This window comes from Diorhabda carinulata, chromosome 10, assembly GCF_026250575.1.
Source record: "Diorhabda carinulata isolate Delta chromosome 10, icDioCari1.1, whole genome shotgun sequence".
In the NCBI taxonomy this organism is placed as follows: Eukaryota; Metazoa; Arthropoda; class Insecta; order Coleoptera; family Chrysomelidae; genus Diorhabda; species Diorhabda carinulata.
In genome coordinates, this window is record NC_079469.1 from 2,671,223 (window position 1) to 2,691,572 (window position 20,350).

At 33.1% G+C, this 20,350-nt stretch overlaps 1 protein-coding gene across 16 annotated transcripts in view; it reads left to right on the plus strand.

The window, feature by feature from the left end:
* LOC130899106 (serine/threonine-protein kinase tousled-like 2) overlaps nucleotides 1-20,350 on the plus strand; it is a 109,702-nt gene that overhangs the window by 63,649 nt on the left and 25,703 nt on the right. For 3 of the 16 annotated variants that reach the window (XM_057808858.1, XM_057808859.1, XM_057808857.1), the window contains one exon: nucleotides 5,973-6,029. The exons of 7 other annotated variants lie outside the window; for them this stretch is intronic. In XM_057808858.1, the coding sequence (XP_057664841.1) occupies nucleotides 5,973-6,029 (57 nt within the window). Of the gene's footprint in view, nucleotides 1-1,277; nucleotides 1,583-5,972; nucleotides 6,030-10,736; nucleotides 10,760-10,963; nucleotides 12,691-20,350 lie in introns of those variants that run through there. 6 more of the 16 variants (XM_057808872.1, XM_057808871.1, XM_057808875.1 and 3 more) reach the window with 6 other exon arrangements.

Here is a 20,350-nt window from a genome sequence, read left to right on the forward strand (position 1 = left end):
GTGAGAGGGAGGGGAGCGGTCATAGAAAGAGAGGTGGTAAACGGCTTGCAAAACAACTTTCGGATTTATCTTCGCGCATATCCGATTTTTGTAATTTCTCAGACGTTTTTTTTTTTCGCAATTTTACATGCGACTAGTTCATTACTGAAGCTTTTCCGTCAATTTTAGAGCAGCAGAACTGAATCGATCAAATGCATCGCGATCATGTGACCTTTAACCTTTGACTTTTGAACGGTTTTATTAGATGAAATTATATAGAGATCTCAACCGATTCGTTTTGTAAAAATAACTTTCGATATGTAAGTTTAAATCTATTATTTGTGCTTAAATTTTGATATTTTTTATTGGATTAATTAAAAAAAGTTTAGAAACCAAAATATTTTATATTTTTTCGTGTCAACGGCTCCGCCTCTCATCAAAATACGTACGCCGGTTATTATGTTAATCATTTGTTGTCCCAGTCGACGATCCTTGTGAATTTTGAAACGTAAACGAGCTTGTAAGCGAGCAACGCGCGCTGATTGCGTGGGACACTCGATTCTCATTTTTTTTTTTCATCTTCATTTTAATCCCTATCAGGTCTGGAGTTAGTAAATTGATAAATATGCAAATATAAACAATTGATTTAACAAGTTTTGTTCACGGTAGATAAAATTTGGACACATTCTGAATATATTTTGGACGTGTCAAATGCGCATGCTTTGTTCAGAATATGTTCTGAACATATATTCCTCCACGAACGATTTATGAACATCTAAAATTATAATTTGAATACAAAACTAGCTGGGAGAATAAAATATTTATGTAATTAACTGGACGAAGTCAGTACGTAAAAAACCACATAGTGGTCAGGTCCGAGGGTACATTGGACGTATTTAGTACGGGTTCCGAATTAGAAATCTGTGCTCCACGAACGCACGATTTAAAATCTATTGACAGAACACGATCAGGATTTCTACTGCGTAAAAAGCTTAAGATAAAAGGAGAAAATAAACATTTAACTTTTTCATTTGAATCCAATTCTTGTTACAAATAATTTGTCCCAACAACTAAAATATTTATTTATGGTTATAGTCTTGAAAATGGAAATATTACCAATACCTAATATAGATTCAATATCAACATATACGTAGTTATTTACTTAGGTGCTGAAAAATAAATTATAATTATATAAATTTATTGGTTCAAATGTATCGAAATATTTCGAGGTCGGTTCTGCGCCACCTTTGCGTCTCGCCTCTCGGAGCGCCTGCGATGTCGAGAGTTAAAATCGGGCCACTTGTGTGTGTAGCTGTGTTGTGAAGGACTGTTTCAAAGACCGATTTAAGCAGCCACATAGCGAGTAGAGCGTTGAACTTGCCCGCGCGCTGCTGTATTAAAAGAGGCGGGCGGACGAACTATTACGGCATACGACAACAGAAAACAGCCGGTCGGTAGACGACGTTGCCATATCGGCAGGGATTTCCTCGGTTTATAATTATGACTCATCGTGCGCAAACATTCTACTCGAGAATATATACTTTAAAGTATATATTTAAGGATTAGGCGGTTATTAAAGGAATTTTTATTATGTAATTTACGGGTAAGTTTGAATGTATAAAAGAAAAAAAAATCATAATATGCATCTAATACTCATTGAGTTGTACTTCTAGATATGTCCGGTCTAGAATCATGATCAAACTTGTTATTTTAACGTTTAACGAGAACCGAACGCGTATTTTGCGGAATTTCCGACAGATAATTCGTTGAAATTGAATAATATAAATAACTTGTTCTTTGTAAATGATTCATCACTCGTATAGACCTCTCCTCCATCACCATGACTGAGGAAATAGTTGAAATTTATACTTATATCATTTCCGCTCAAAATCTGATAGTTTCGCCAATGAAAATATCTCATCTAATTATTGAAAAAACAAACTTTAAGAAACGGTATACTTATTATGAATTTAATAATATTAATAAATCCACACTATCAATTTTTCCTTCTACTGTTTCCTGTGTGTAGATTAATGTTTAATGTGAAATAGTAGAACCGGCAACGTCGCGGGGTAACCCCGAGACAAGTGGAAGCGATATCTCGCCGACTTGCGGATTCGCCTGCTGAGCTTGATCGTTTACAATCGTTTCACATTCACTCTCTCTCTTACGGGTTCGTTTGTCTTCTGTTTTTGCTCGGCTGGCGCGTCCTAGAAGGCCTTGGGAGAGAATTTCTGCCGGTTCGCTTCGATTCGACCGGCGGTGTTTTTCGATCTCTTGTTTTACTTTGTTATGACCCATTTTCGGCCATTTTTTTATCAAAAAAAAAAATCATAATTTACTATATAAATACAATGATAATTCCTTAAATTAACGACCTACCTTATTAAAACTATAAATATTCTCCACTAGAATAAAGAAAATTTACAAAATCTTAAGATATTGTTTTGGTTCGATAATCAATTAGAAATGTATATAAGGCATTGAATAGTATGTTGAGTGGTAAAGATAAATTGAAAGCAATTTTATCCACGTTCTATTATCGATTTGATTGTGACTTTCACATTATAAGTTTAAATACTATCCGTCTTAAAAATATATGGTTGACACTATAGTGGCCAATAATGATAATATTATACGATAAAATAGTATACAAGTTTTTATGGATATGTGTGCATATTGTCCTTGAATCGATCCGAATGATATTAATGTATCTTATACAGGGGACAAAAGAAAAATAAAAGATTATATATATTATGACTGTATACAAGACGTATCAATAATTATGGATAATGAAGTTTATTTGTGTAAAAATATTATTTGGGTAGGTATGTTGCAAAATTTAAGATAAATTTTATATGTCTCTAAAGTATTTAATATAACAATTGATGATTTAGAAGTAACCAATACAAGTCGAAAGCATCAAGTTTCTCTCCGACAAGAAATCAATAGTCACAACCTGTTACAGTGTTTCTGTTTGCAGTTATGCTGCTGGGAAAGTACAGTTTCGCCTAAAGTTTTGCGTTGAATCGTTCGGGTAAAGCAATATGGCGATGTATACACGCTATTTTTTTTTCAAATTACGCCGAGAATTCAATACGATAGATAGAGAGAGAAATAGAGAAGGATGGACGGGAACGCCAAGTGTTATTGAAATATTTGAAATTCAAATTTGTTAGCCGACGTACAGAAATAGAAATTGGAATGGATTCAACTAATATATACTAGACGAATCTGTGGAGAATTCTATTGGGGTAATTGAAGATAGAAAAATAAAATATTTACCGTATTCTTATTATATTCATTTTTTTCTGTGTGTTTTATTCCTTCAATTCGAAAATTTGCGGTTTAATTCATAATTTTGATCAGTTTAACAAAACAGTAGTTGTCGAATGTATGGAGGGTGCTACATCAAATTCACGATAGGGAGGCGCTACTATCGCATGAGTGTAAATTTTAAATAAACCGCTAGAAATTCAAGAATAAGGACAGACTTTCTTACTAGAAATTCACAATAATCAATTAACCTTCAGCGTTACTCCAAAGTACCTTTTATAGGTTATATTTACAAAATTATTTTGTACTACGTGAATAGTTCAGATTTTGTATACCAAAATTTAATTAACGATTCTAGTCATTTAAAATTTTTTAACACTGCATACTTCACTCTATTTGAGAGAAGTCATTCAAATAAGACGGACGGGAGACTGAACTGAACGATCATATGATATCTCGTCCGACAGGAGCGCCATTCTGGTCAAAGTTTGAATTATAATTTACCGTCTACAAACGGATAGTTTTTAAGCTAATTTTAACTAATCATACGTATACCTTACAATTGGTGAATTATCTTAGATCCAAGTTTAATACGAGACAAAGTTTTTAATATATGAGTTGTTTTAAGGTATATTTCGATTACCATTTCTGTATATCTTTTAATAGCTTCCCATTTTAGAGTTATACTATTCGAACATGAATATATTTTAAAGTGAACTAACTGGCTTACGAGTCCCCGTAGATTCTTCTTAATTGTATTTATGTTGCATGTAAACGTATAAACTCTTCTGTCGAGCAAAGACACCTCTAAATTTATTCAAGTATGCGATAGTCGATTCGAGAGATCGCTTCTTGATCCATATAAGGAGAATCGTATACGGCTACCAAACGAGACTCACGCCGTATTTTTTTTTTTTCGTCTTTCTCTCTCTCTCTTTCTTTTCTTCGTTCTTTTTTAAACTTTGGTTCGGTTGGTAACGTTCAAACTGACGATCTCGTCTTTCAGCGATTATCCGCACCCGCCTGAGAATATTGAACTTTCAACCGTTGCCGATTCTTCTCGTCGGAATAAATACTATTTATTACTAACTATTCGGTGTAGACTATAAATTATACAAGAAATGAAAACTAGGGAGGTACAAATATTTCAACAGACGTCATTCTTTCTTTTTCAAACTTCGATTTGGAAATATCCAAAAAGAAACCTCGTAGAAAACGAGTTTCAGCGTATCTCCTGCTGATACGTATCTGACACGTAGACACCTGTGGGGATTCATTTGGACTCTTTGGGAATCACTTTTAGTAATGGTAGAATTCAACCTAGAATACGAAATTTGGAAGCACTGTTAGAATAGAAGTAAATATTGATCAATTCGCTCGGACTTTTGGTGATGAAGCACTATCTCGAACCATCGCGTTTCGCTGATTTTCCGAATTCAATCCTGGTCGATGAATTTCGCGAAGGTCGTTCAAAATCTGTTGTGCGTAAAGCATCGCAAGGTCATGTGACATATCGTGTGATTAAGGCCTTAGTTCCACTCGTATACATTCAATATTGCATGAACATTTGGCTGTCAAATCAGTGGCGGCTTTAGGAGGTGGCGCACAGGTTAAAACTTTTTTAGATTTTGATCCTTAATTACTTATTAAGGTTATAACATAACGATAAATCAAAATTAAGTTAGTTAACTAATTCATTCGTTCAAAACATAATTGAAAAATTCATTACGTACATCGAGAGATTTTTTTCGATAACCGTAAGTACAAAAAAATGACAAATCCGCGATTCGAAGTTTATAAGTACAAATGTGTGTAAACAGAAGTAAACTTTGAGTTATTGTAACCCATAACCCAAAATTACCTACGATCTACGTACATTTTCACTTATTAACTTCGAATCGCGGACTTGTCACGTTTTGTGCTTGCGGTTATCGAGTGCAAAGACCTGCCGCCGGAAGGCTCGCAATGGGTAAGGCCGCATCTGGTCGAATAGATTCGTTCGCGTTGGATATCGCATGATTTGATAAGCGCCGCAAAGAGACGAATCATGGATCTATAAATATGAACCCGAAATAAAAAAACAACAATCGAATGTTGAGCCAAAACCAACGAAGAACTTATTTATTATAAATATAATTTGAGTAGCAATCCTCCAATAGTGCTACAAAGACCGATAGATAAAAAATAGCCCCACTTGATGTCACCAAAGTTCGATGTACTTTGAGAAACCGATTAGTCGCTTTGATGTTGTTAGGCAGGTTATGGGGTTTGTCCTGGTGTTCAAACTGCGTCCGTAGTCTGAAGTTTCGTCCTCCTCCATGCACCAGCGGCACTCCGGATCATCCCCGATGTCCATGGTGTGCAGGTTACGTCTTAGATGGTAGCGTCCGGTCATTAGTCTGATTTCGCGCCTATGGGCCTTCGCTTGTCTCATGTCAGGCGTCTCCATCTATTTCTGTCGAGTCCGCCTTGCGAGATGACTGTTGAAAGATGGGTCCTGGACCCATTGGTAAACTTACCTTCCAATTGCCAAATGTGATGATAATCGTGGGCTATTTGAAAAAAAAAAACGGATCAGCTCATTTTTTTTTTCCTCAATTTAACATAGATGTAATTCCATATGTTTAGGGTTAAATTGACTTGATTTACGCAATTGACGTTTCGGAAAGAAGAAAATATTTGAAAGTTGATATTTATTTGGTGTTGTTTTGTTTCAGGTGAGTGTCCCTAAAGAAACAAAAGAAAATAATGTCTTAAATAATGCGAACCCCGATGTAAGTAGTTTCTATTTTTATTTTCTCATTGCTCATTTTTTTTTTCAAATTCATCTTCGTTCCACTTTATCCTTAATGTTATCGTTTACGAATGCCCCACGGTTAAGTTTGTTTTTTCACCCCAACAAGATGATTTGTTTTTTCGTTCTCATTAATAAACATTAAAACAACAAAATAAATCATTATTATTGTAATGTTTTTAATTTTTTTATTTAAATACTATACACTTAACTAACTTCTCACTAGCACTTAACTAATTTATTTAAATTCCTCGATTACCTTGTTAATTTGTTCTGTTCACTACGACTATTTATTATAAACTGAACTAAACTTCGCTACAGAAATTCCTTATATATCCCAAATGAAATTATTCAAAAGAAACCTTGTAAATAAACCTCTTGCTATAAAAAGTTATATTAAATCAAAGATCAAACAATGGAGGCGCCTTCTCGAATTTTAGAATTCTACTCTATCAGCAGTTCTGAAAGGCGACGAATCTGAAATTAGGAAAGTACGTACCAAGTTTAAGTGTCTCGGCAGTTCTGAAAGGCGACGAATCTGAAATTGGGAGAGTATGTACCAAGTTTACGTGTCTCGGCAGTTCTGGAAGGCGACGAATCTGAAATTGGGAGAGTATGTACCAAGTTTACGTGTCTCGGCAGTTCTGGAAGGCGACGAATCTGAAATTGGGAGAGTATGTACCAAGTTTACGTGTCTCGGCAGTTCTGAAAGGCGACGAATCTGAAATTGGGAGAGTATGTACAAAATTTACGTGTCTCGGCAGTTCTGGAAGGCGACGAATCTGAAATTGGGAGAGTATGTACCAAGTTTACGTGTCTCGGCAGTTCTGGAAGGCGACGAATCTGAAATTGGGAGAGTATGTACCAAGTTCACGTGTCTCAGTAGTTCGGGAAGGTAAGGAATTTGAAATTGGGGATCACGTGATCTTTCTATACGCCCAGAAAGTGCTCAAAAGCCTAATCTTCTTTTCTAGAGCTGTTTATGTATTTTCCAGACTCATAGTATCGGGATTTTAGTTACCATGTTCATTTTTCCACTTTTTGCTACTCCTAGGTGTTCCTTCCCTTGTTTTCCTATCTCTTTTTGCTTCTCTCACTTATGACGGACTGTGATTTGAACATATTTTGTATAAATTTCTTTCTTGAATGGCCAGAATAAATTCAAAAAAAACTTTCTCAAAATGATCTTTATTTTTATTGTGTTTACATCTGTCTGATCCAAGTCTCGATCGGTGTTACCAACCTAACCTCTCAAAAATTCCCTTTCTAGCGCGAAATTCGAATTAAAATATAAAAATGCTTACATTTGTTGATCTTTTGTATAATTACCTCATGCAGAAACCCAATCAAGAAGAAAAAATGAATTTTAGTAATATTAGAATGATCAAAATATACAAAAGTTACTACTTAAGTTTTGAGATAGAGCACCACTAATGGTGAAAGTACCCAGAACGTTGTTTGAAGATACTTGAAATAATTTTCTTGGTCCAAAAATGCAAAATTTGTTTTCGATGATTTTCTATAAATTTCGACGTGTGTTGATAAAGTCGCTTCGACTTTTGGTGATAAAGCAACTTCACGAGTCACCGTTCTTCGCCGGTTTTCCTAATCCAATCATCTTCACACTTAGCTACAGGATTGCGCCAGACGAGATCGATACTGGGCGTAAACTGATATTGCATTGTCACGTGACTTATCGTAAAATTGAAGAATACTTTGTTATTAGTTCCGTTCGTATACATTCAATATTGCATGAAATTTTGGATTTCAAAATTATTTGCGTTGGATTCGGTAATCGTTCAAAAATAGTTCGGGTCGATTTAATCGCGGCGCGTCACAAGACGTCTGTAAAATCGTGACAGGCGACGAATCATGGATCGATTCATATGAACCCGAAAACAAACACCAATCGATTGTTGTATGGGTCTTTCAAGCAAAAGTTGTTTGCGCACGATGGACTTCTAAGCAAATGGTGGTTTTTTCCGCAATCGTTCCATTAGAGCAATGCAGAACGGTCAATTCTGAATGTTATAACAGCATTTGTTTGCCAAAATTGTTCGAAAATATCAGGGAAATCCATCTCGGAAGACAAATCATCGAATTTTTGGGTCATCCGACGTTCAGTCCTTGTTTGGCACCCAATGATTTCTTCTTATTCCCGTAGATCAATAATAAGTTGCGAGGTCAACGTTTTTCTACTCCTGAAGAAGCGGTTGATGCGTTCAAATCACACGTTTCGGAGGTACCTCAGTCAGAATGGGAAAAATGCTTCAAGAATTGGTCCAAACTCATACAAAAAAATATTTGTCTATATCAAAACTTGGATAGCAACCCTCGTAAATGCTAAAACTCGATAAAATAAGAGCAGATTTAGTACTTTTGTGAATAAATTCGGGACAACGAAAAAAAAAAATTTGTTTTTGTAAAGCTGTGAAACATAAAATCAGATTCCAACAGTATTCGATAAGATAACGGCAATCAACATCATTTCCATCTATTTATAATATTTCAAGACAAATATTTATCTGTTGGCTAATTGACTAATCGATTTGGTAGTTTGAATCGGTCTCGTTGACGCGTCAAAAATTCCTAAGTACTGACGCGGAAAATTTTCTACAAATATCATTATTTTTAGCATTTACGTCGACCCCGCTTACGTGACTGTACTTGGCAAAAACCAGTTGACTTACCAATCATTGAAAACATCATTCAAATCATATTTTTCATACGCTTTTCTTTAATATCATTTTATTATTTTTATCTCGATTGCGGCATATTTTTATTGTGCAGTCTTATCTCCATCATACTTATTATTAATAACATTCACTATCACGACATATTCACGTTCTGGTCGAGGATTGGACGAAAATATGTTCGTTTTAAATGATACTACTGAAAAAGAAAAGAGAGAAAAGATCAATCGAAGAGGAATGAAGAAAGATTCAGAACAGCTACAGAAAATAAAAACCAAGAAAGAAAAGAATAGAATAATAGAAATCAAGAACGTAACTACGAAGAAAATGGGAATTAAAACGATAGAAGAAGAAACTCCTACGGAACAAAAAGTATACACAATTATAAATGAACTGAAAAACAAAACGGAATCTCAAAAGGAATCGTAAAGACAATAAAGGAGACACAAAATGCAAACTGGACAGATCGGTAAGTTGTTTTAAACAATTACCAGAAGAAAATAATGAGATTAAAAACGATAGAAGAAGAAACTACAAATAAATATCGCGGAGAAAAGTTAAGAAAAACTAGTTGTGGCAAATGTGTTAGATATATGAAATAAGACACTAATACGTTGAATCACTAAATACAGAAATGATCCCAGAAGTACCTGGCGTGTCTTAGAGATGGCGGTACTCTGGGTGAAGACTGCTTCTTGTTTATCAACAGTAAAATATTGGACAGCAAAGTTTAAACGAGACTGGACGATCTGCGACGACCAGCAACGCAGTGGTCGACCAAATGAGACGACGACTCCAGAAATGTTGAATAAAATCTACTAGATGATCGTCGACTAAAAATGGACGATCTAGGCATTTCAAAAAGTGCAATACATCGCATATTAACTGAAACTTTCGACATGATAAAACTGTGCCCAAGATGGGTGCAGACAAAATCTATTGTAAGACCAGTAGCATCAGAAACGTGGACAACGATGATGAAAAATAAGAATGTTAATACGAGAAAAAAATTCTCAGAAAAGTACATGACGTATAAAACTGTCAGACGAACATAGACCTTAAAATAATAAAAATGACAAGGCCACATTGTCAGCAGTGAATTGTGATGGAGAGAGAAGAAGAGAAAAGAAGAAAAAAATGTCTACAAAAAATCAAGCGGAAAATAGAAAAGGTTGGAGCGATCGAGTAGTAAGCAAAAACCGAATAAAAAGAAGAAAAATAACGAATTAAATTGAAACAAATGGTGTAGATAATAAGCATATAACATAAATAAACGTTTTCAATACGAAAAATGTTACTTACATCGAAAAAAGTCACTTTTGTTTTTCAATGTCGTTTGAAATTAATAAAATTGAAATTTATAGAATTAAAAGTTTAGCAAATCGTCTTACTTTATGGTCTATCTTGTTTTTTTAATTCTAATATGGGTTTCAATGACACAAAAAGTTATATTTTACGAAAATATAGTAAATATGTATCATCCCAAGCGAAAAAGAAGTCTATGAAAAAGTCAAAACAGTGGAATAGCTACATCCATACAAATATTATTATTGAATAATCTGCGAAACCTTTAAAGGGGACATAATCATGTGATAATTGATATTTTCTATCTATACCTCAGTATATTTAACGAATTTAACATTTTTTTTAATTATAAATTGAAATAATAGTGTCAACAGAATATAAATTACAAAAGTAATCGCCATCTTGATTTCGATTATCTAAACAAACCTTATACGATGAAAACAATGCAAATTACTGGTACATTTTACAACTCGATCTATTGAGAAACAAACGAACTATTTGGTTATCTTCGTTTCAATTTGTTCTAAATTCTATGTATACTTTCACTTCAGTCTTATCTATCAATCGCCATGTTTTTTTTGTTTCATTTCAAAGAATTCTTGAATATATTAATTATGTTGAATGAAGCTTACGTGGAGGTTTTGTGAAAATTTCATGTACAACATTTTTTTTGCCACATTTGCTATTGTGAGATCTATTGTATAATTTTCTGGTACGTATTTTTGAATATAATACAATTATGTATTAAAAAAATTGAATTATTTCAAATATTTTGAACAAAAATTCACATTTTAAAATCAATTTCGTGGTTATTTTCTACTACAGCGTTTTCTATGAAATTTTATTATAGTAATAACTTAACAAAATCTAGGTAATGAAATTATAATATGGTTTAAATAAAAACTAACCCTTTTACGTGGTAATTTTATTTATTTTTGACACACACAAATTACACCGATATTATCGTATTTCCAAATTCACTATAATTTTTAGCATGCATACAGAATATCACTAAACACTAAATATATTATCCAATCGCCATATTTCAATCGAGCATCATCATTCGATACAAATAAACGCGCACAATTCGAAAACAATCCACATATCGCCTCCGGTTCCGGTTTTTTTTTTTAGGTCGAAAGCACTTTTGCGATTGGACAGATTAGTTAAGAGTTGATCGTTGTACGCCGCGTTAGAGGTTCGTCCTGAACCGAACAGTTGAAGAAAGTGAACGTTGCCTTATTCTTTTTTATAATCTTTTATTCACCATGGTCGTGTCTACGGTCAATGGACTCTTAGGTTATCTAAAGAGGTCGCGAATTAATGACGATATATAACCGCGAAACTGTAGATACACGCGCGAAACGATGCTAACGCAACGCCTGCTACACGTAGAATGAAATACCAACGAGTCGACGAGGAAAACACGGCATTCCTATCTACTCACCGATTAGGCGGAGACCATCGCGGCGTTGCCGTATCTCCGAGAATATTTCAATGTTATTATCGGGACTACATCAGATTCATGTAGGTTTTTTTTTTAACTTATAGTATGTGAATATGATAGTGTTATAATAGTCGTTTAACTAGTTTTATCACAAAACTTGAATGTTTATATTTGTGTAGGTATTAAATATATCGCGTTTGTGTATAACGACATATTTTAATATATTTTTTTCCGTTAAAAACTCCGGATATTTACATCGTAAGATGATATTATGGGTAAGAAAGCATTGTTATTATATTCGAAATAATTATATAATAATATACAATACTACTTATTAGTAATTTACAATATAAATTACATAATTTACGTTCTAATTGATTATATAAAAGGTAAAGAAATAATTTTCCCTCAAACAGGTGTTTTACGGTCGATTCACGATGTTTTATAAATTAAAAAAACGCCATATTTAATACTCAGACATTTGTTTTGGGTGAATGGAATAATTATCTCATCAAGAAAATGGATTCTAAAGGCGCTTTCACGGGAAATATTTGATACGTCGCTTCAAAACGTTCAAATAAGCATTTTGAATACTATAAGAAATCATAAAAAATTTAAAAATAAAACATTAACCGGAATCGTATCGTCAATTATTCACCCTGCAATAGAATTTTTTATAGACCAATTTCACTAAGTATATTTTCACACTTTCGTTGTCGTTGCTAATGGCAACGCCCTTCGTAACTCAAACGATAAATATAATATAAAAAAATTGAATAATCAAAGAGAAAATATATTGAGGTCATCAAACGAAAACGTTAACCGTGAAGAAAACCACAATACAGGATTTCGAATTCAATTAATAAATGAATTTTCTTCGATTTATATGGAATGATGAGGAAGCGACAACGCCGCCGTTATTTATATGAAAAATAAACCAAAGTCTGGCCGAATCCGAAACGTCGATGTCATGCGCGTTAACGCGACGGTAAATGAGCGCGGCGCCAGCTGATAGCTAAAGGCAGTGTTGCCAGCCAATGGCCTCGATGAATGGCATTGCAAGGTCTGTCTCGGTGCAGTGCAGTGCTAGTGTGGTGGATATGTAGACATGTGCGGTGATAGCAAGTTCGAGCGCTATGGAAGGGCTCCTCCAGGCTCTCCTGGTACAGCGGTATTGCTACAACTTCGGCTACCAGGTAGGCTTAGTAACACATATGTTTTTTTTTCGTATAAAACGTTTAATGTTAAACGCCAGAAACACGTGTTCCCGACGCCTATAGGCTTGTTGACCTACTCTCATGTTTCTCATTGATTTTACACGACTAGACACAGACGTTGTGCGCTACCGTTAAGAGACGCATTTAATTTGACGCACTACCTCTATTTTAAACTCCCGCTTCTATTTAATATAGTATAGTAGTTTTGAGAGGTTAGATAATGGCGGATCACATATTCCGTTTAGTGTTTACGACGCCCAACTTCGATTATATAGCATAGGTTATGGTTTTTTTTTCTTTGAAACTATGTATTAGTTATTCCGATGTAAAATTAATAATAAGTAATTGTACATAAAATGACAGTATTTACGTTTTAATTTAGAACAGAACAAAGTTATAAGATGTCTATAAAAAATATTTAATCTACGTTTAAATTTAAATCGGTACACACAGTTCATAAAAAAACGATCGATTTCACGATTTGAACAATGTAATTACTATCAGTGTTTAAAAATAGAATAGAAAACCTTTCGTATTTGTTGCTAGGAGTTAATACAAAGTTTCACGTTTCTGGAAAAATCAATATTGATATACCTATAAGCAATCTAAATATTAATTTCTTACGAAAACAACGTTAATAATTTTTATTGTATAGCCGTATACGGGGGTTAGTTTGAAATATGGAATATTCGTGAAACAAAAAAAAATCTAATATTTTAACAGGTGGTACAACATGGTTGCCATATTAGTGTATATTTTCGCGACGAAATATACAGGGTAAATATAATTATCGGATTTGATGTAGACGTAAATTTATTTGGACGAGGATGACACGTAATCATTAGATACGGGGTAAATATAATTATCGGATTTCGTATATACGTAAATCTATTTGAATAAATTGAACTAGAATTATCAATGACCATATAAAGAGACGTTTATTTATAGAAGTAGAATAAAACTGTGGCCTTATACAAACCGTACCCTCTAAAAGATACTTCTAGAAATAATTATTGTCTATTATAGCGGAAAACCGAGAGACTTTTAACATATAAATGATTTAATCAAGGAAATTGAATAATTTTTATTACATTTAAGGAATAAACGGTAAATTTAACAACAACGATGTAACTGTTTAACAATAAGCGTATGCTAATCGTGGGCTTACTATAGTAAATTAACGAAATGAATTAATAGGACAAACGGGTCAACTTTAACCTTTACCAAATTCGTTCAAAGATGATTCTATAAATATACAGAAGTTTATAAAATTTTTTTTCTTTCTAATAGAGTCGTTTATTTTTTTATTTTAGTCAGTAAATGCGCCGGCACCGCCCCTGATCGAAATCTTTTAGTACACATAACAGCAGGCGCTGGGTAGGTTATATTTCTGATTGAATAGAGTACGTATATGAAGGCCATTCCGTTGTACAGTTGTACCAAAAAAAAAACGAGATTGTAAGACAAAGAATTCCGAACCAGTCCCTATGTGATCTCACGTGACAAAGAAAATCGTACGTTCGTTGTGTGTTTTAATTTCCAAGGTTACCGTTATTTTCGCTAAATCATTTAATAATCGATTAATAATCGACAGAGCATTGGATTCATTTATATGACGATCGTCTCAATGAAATGATTTCTATAAACGTTGATTTGAAAGAGTCGATAATATGGTGGTATGTACGTTGTTGTCAGTTCTTCTGTTTTTCTGAAAATTTAAAGAATTTTTTCCTAAATTTCGTATATTTAATTATTATTATAATCTACTGTTATTTAAGTGCCGTTTATCCATATCGAAGTTGAAAAAACTATATTTTGACGAGCGTTTTCTTTTTTATTTTTTAAATTACCACTTCTTTTCTATATATAACCGTTCGCAACCCCAGTTACCACACAACGTATGTTTTTTGACTTTGATATTTCGAGGTACGAGGTTTGTTTGAAAAATTTCTGGTCTAACAAAGAAAATCTTTTTTTCCGTGTTTATTTTTTCGATACTCTGCAAAATCCTCACAAATACTCATTTATACGATTGTGAAACAGAAAATAAACTTACAAAATGGCTAAAATTTTAATTAGACATGCGCAAATATATTGGTAAGTACTGACATCTTCAGGAAACCTTCGTATCTGTCATACAAGTATTTGTTTAAGATTTAGTTCGATTCTAATAAATAGATTACTCGAATATTGAAAAAAAAATCCAGTTTATTTCAAATTAGAGCGATGCTCCATTGGATTTTGCACTTGGAAATAAATTGACGAAAATAATTTTTATTTATAGCGAACATATAATTATCTCGAATTGAAGCTGACTATAAATTAAAAAGAAATATCATGATATTAAAATTAAATTTAAGTCAATTCGATTCTAAACAGAGGATATTTGTGTACGGATGTTGTACAATCCCTTTAAAAATAATCTCGTGTCTCGTTCGGAAATTCTACATGTTTGTATGCGTATTTGCATTTGTATGTATACGACTACGAGTGTGAGTGTACTTGAAGAAAAGGTCGCAGCGACAACATCGAAAACTAGGATGAGATGCTTGAGGGGTTATGCGGGGTGTCCGTCCAATCTGACACATCTGGAATAATCGATATATCCCTATTCAAACCCTCTCTTTTCTTGTAAAGTTTCCTCCATTATGGTAGTCTATACAATACCGGGAGTGTTTAAAAACATTTAATATATTTACGAGGACGATACGCAAAGTAATATGAATATTTTTCGTGAATATAGTTTTAAATATACTGATAATCTACTTAAAATTAGAACGGAGCGACTTTAATATGAAGTAATTTGTAGTATTAGTCAAGTCTTTGTGAAATATTGATTATCACGAGCATCAATTTTCAATATTACCAACACGAATTCGTGATATTTGATATAACTAGCATCAAATTACGTTAACTCTTACAAAAATTGAAAAAAAAAAAAAACGTTTGAAATTCTTTATGAAATAGGTCATTAAACAATTCTAGAATGTTGAGAACATAATGTACTTTTACGAGGGTTGAGACACAAGTATGGTTAATATGTAAACGGGTTATAAAAGTCTATGACATTACCGAGCTAGGTCAGTGAACCCAATGAGTAGTTCACCAGTGTAGTACGACGTCCTGTGACTTTTTACTGTATGACAAGATTTTTGTGTTTTCTTTGTTGGGCCCGGTGGTTAGCAAAAGCCAAATATCCTTCGAGAAATCGATCGGATTTCTTTGATGACAATAGGCAAACTGTGAGGCTTGTAAGTATTTAAATAGCGCTTGTTTAAGTGCAGAACACTCGCAGATGACGTCGTCTAGAACAATCTACAAGGACTGAGACAAGCAAAGATACTTCTGGGAAACTGTAACCAAAGATCTCTCGATTGTATCCTCAATGAATACTGGATGATGCTGGGCGTAGCAGAGGACGTGCAGATTCTGCTACAATTTTTTTTTTGAAGTGTAAGAAACCCCAAATAAAGGTGTGTTACCTCAATTAATGATCTGTTTATTATCCGCACGTATGTGTCAAATTTTTCGATCGACATGGTATATTCAAGAAGTAAATAGTTGTCATAACATTTGATTTAACCCTCGTAGAATATTATGAAATATTACCAACTAATTATAGAAGCGTTCATCTTTCTGACTGTTGTTGAATTCTGAAATTTATTTTTCTAGAAACATCGGCCTTCATATATTTTATAATACAATAGTTCATTTTGGAATGACGTCACAACCAGCCGCCATATTGTCTTCTGGGACAAATATAACGTTATTTACATTGAAGTTATAGTTATATTGGTGTTTTATTTTCATGTTTTTTTTACCATAAATATCTATTTAAATGAAAAAGGCGTTCGAAATAATCAATTCTATATATACAAATGAAATAAAGTCTTCGTTCATCCACCACGACAATATGGTGGACGTCTCAAATCACGTTACTCGAAATGACCTATCAAGTTACTTCAAAGTTTATTAATTCTATTTGTATCAAGCTCTCTTATAAATTTACAAAAGAATCATTAGTTTTAAAGAAAATTACTATTAGTAATTTAGTAATTAGTAATTATTGCCTATAACTAAATGTTCTCTATTACTCTCCGTATGATCCATTTTTATAAAGGGTTGGTTGAGTGTTTGTTGTATTGTACCATTTGTAAGTAAGCGGGACGAAAAAATATTGAAGTAAATTCGAAAAACCTAATACCTATCGTCAACAGTTCATAGAGCTATAAGAGATTTCACGACTTTCGAAAAAAATGGCCGGCCCTCGTTTCGCTGTGCAAAGTGTACGTAGTACATACCTATCGGCATAGCGGCGTTAGGGTCGATAACCTACATTATTTAGCATTCTATTATGTGTCTTGTGTACCTGAACTCAATGGTCGTCGAGTGTACACACAACACAAAACACAAGAAAACACATAATACACAAAATTCTTGCTCTCGCCGACTACGATGAAGTAGCTTTATTAGCCGTTCTAAAAATGTCGTCCCTCTCTTCGGAACCGACTTATTCTAGCTATTTGGTAGTAGGCTGTGCATTGCATTGATTTAATCCGTCAGAAAATTATCTCTAAATGTCCGTCTTCGGAGATGGTCGAGATCCGTTCATTTTGATTTTATCGAGAGAAAGAGAGAGAGAGAGAGAAAATCATTATTGTCGTCGGTACGTTGAATGTTGTTTCGCATTAAAATTGTGTCAAATGTGCTGTAATTGTGTAGTGATCTCGTTGACATGGCAGTCTTCTGTTTATTGGTGAGTCTAATTATTGCAAATATTTATCATTCATTCATATATTTTCGAAAAAAAAAAAAAAATGTTAATTCGTATAAAGTTTGACAGACGATTACGGTTCCATCTATACGTATTGAAATCAAACACTTTTCACAAAAAGAAATTTATATATACAACAGATGTTAAATTAGACATAGTTTCTCTAATGCTCGATTTTACTGAAGTTAGTTAGTATATAATTCATGAAACTTTATTTTTTTTTATCATTAGAAAGTTAAATCGGATCTTACCAACAAATATGTCTAACCAAATTAGCAAACAAATATTAATGTCAGTTTAAAATACGATGTTTATTATTAATGATTACCTTGTTATAATAAAAAATACATTGTTGCCGTAGCTCTTCAATTTCGTAGTAGATATTAGGATAGAATTTGGTTTTAAAATTGTTGTTTATCAAATAAGAGAGTGTAGATTCTTAATGGTTGATATGGAAATTATATTCCACGCATATCTAAAAATAAATGATTCTATTAATAAAAATCGATAACTGTTTAAAAAGTCGTGTACGTGAGACTAGTAATAACGTGAACAGTTGAAAATTGAATAATAAAACTTATACATATTTCTAACGATACGTTGAAAAGTCTACCAGCTGGTAGTAGATAATCGGTGTGCGATGTTGCCGTATCTCGGGCTTCCCGAACAGGTAAATAAATTTTGACTGAAAGTCGATATGAAGGGTGTCATGTAGACACCGGATGTTTTGTCAGAGACGTACGCAATTATCATAAAAGGGGAGAAATATTTAATAGAACGTTTTGGAAAATATTGAAAAAGATAGAAAACGAGAATATTTCATCTTTCGACCGCTATAAAACCCGGATATTTTTCACCTTTTTACCACATTTGTTATGGACAAATTAGTGCCTCTTATTATATTCAACTATAAGATTAAAATTAGGTTTTTTTTTTATATATATATAATATAATGTTAACTTTGAATAAATAAACAATTAACATAAACCTTGTATTTTAGCATATTGTTATATAAAATTTGAAGTCATGCTTGTTCTAAATAGCACGTTTTCAGTGATAAAATGGTTTACATTGTTGTCATATCGCGTAACTTTATGATTTACTTCATTTACTAGACAATTATGAAATGTTCTCGTCAAGGAAGAAGAACGCCCTGTATAGTTCTTTGAAATTCGGTTACCAAATAATTTAAAAGTAGGTATACCCAAGTTCGACGACATGCATTTCAGATAAAATGTTTAGATCAACTTTTTGGAGTTAGTCGGCTACAAATATTTTCAGTTTTCAGTGAGTCAGTGTTATTTTTAGAAAGAACCATTCATCTAATTTTGAGTCACGGTTTCGTTTTAATACTAGATATGGTGGTAAATATCTGAACTTTTTTTTTTACTTAATGTTAAATATTGTGTATTTTCAAAGATTCCTAACAAAAATTTTGATTTTGTATTTGAAATTTGTGTTATAATACGAGGATTACTACCAAAATTTCGAGGTATGACAACATTGTTGTGAATATGTCAAATTTGACATTGTCAACATAAATTTTGACATTTTAAAAACGCCTTGTTTAGAATTGAACATTTTCGTGCGATGATTTCGACGTGTGTTGATAAACAAGCGTGAGATTGAGACATACTTGGGCTTTAATTTCATTCGCATAAATTCAATATTGCAATGAACATTTGGATGTAGAAAAGATTTGTTGGCGTTCGATATCGCTCAAGGGTCAACAGAGGTCAACGTTTTTCAACAACTGAAGAAGCGGTTGATGCGTTCAAATCAGACGTTTTGGAGAATATTTGGAAAACCAACAAGCTATTTCCAACCCTAGTATTAGAACGAGATACAAAGAAAGTTATGATATATATCTGTCAAATTAGTCATTTATTATTAAATGATACGTTCAAATTTTCCACTTGACATTAACGAAATAAACTGATCCAATACGTCTTCTGCAATTATCAAAGTTTCACTGACTGGTCTATTTTTAAAAATTTAAACACCATCAAGTGGAAAATCTGCCAACAAAAGTTTTGTTTGTTTTATTCGCCAACCGAAAACGAAATATTTTCTACATTACTTACAATTTATTAAGAAAATTCAACATATTATAATTGTGTGAATCATACATTAAGAACGTAGTCGATGTCTCATCATATAACGTAATTTGACACGTCATCGAGGCAATGCCTTTTATTCTATATTCATACTTAAAAAAAAAAAGTAACAAAAATCAAATTGATACATTTACATACACATAATTTATCAAAATACGTATCGTATTATCGACGTAACGCCTAAATAACACACCGGCAACGCCGCGTAGTTTATTTTTTTTGTAATGCGCAACTCGTAAACAATCAACAATTTGTTTGTGCATACAAGCGTAGAAATAATTGTTGCTGGGTTAATAGCTCGATAGTATAATTGAAATATGTAGGTATATCATCGACGTATTAAAACCGAAAGATTTTTCTCGAAACGAATAATAACGTAGGACGGAAGCCGATTATTTATGTATCGAGAACTGGCAACGCTGTTTGCCGTGTTTGAGATTGACATTTGCAATAGTTCAACTTTTGGTATATTTGTGTTAACAATTAAAAAATTTCATCTCGATCAAAAAAAACTAACGAAGTCGAAGCGGTATCCATGGCCACCGAATATCGCTGATTAGGTACGTTGAATCTCGAACGCGGCCTTTGACAAAAAAACCAATTCATTATTAGAGGCCAGCGCTGCAATGGCGAAAGTTCAAATTTGACTATTTGTACATTTTTATATTTCAGGTCGCTATATCGAGCTTCCATCATTGAATTTTTTAAATATTATTTTGTATATTATATATATATATATATATATATA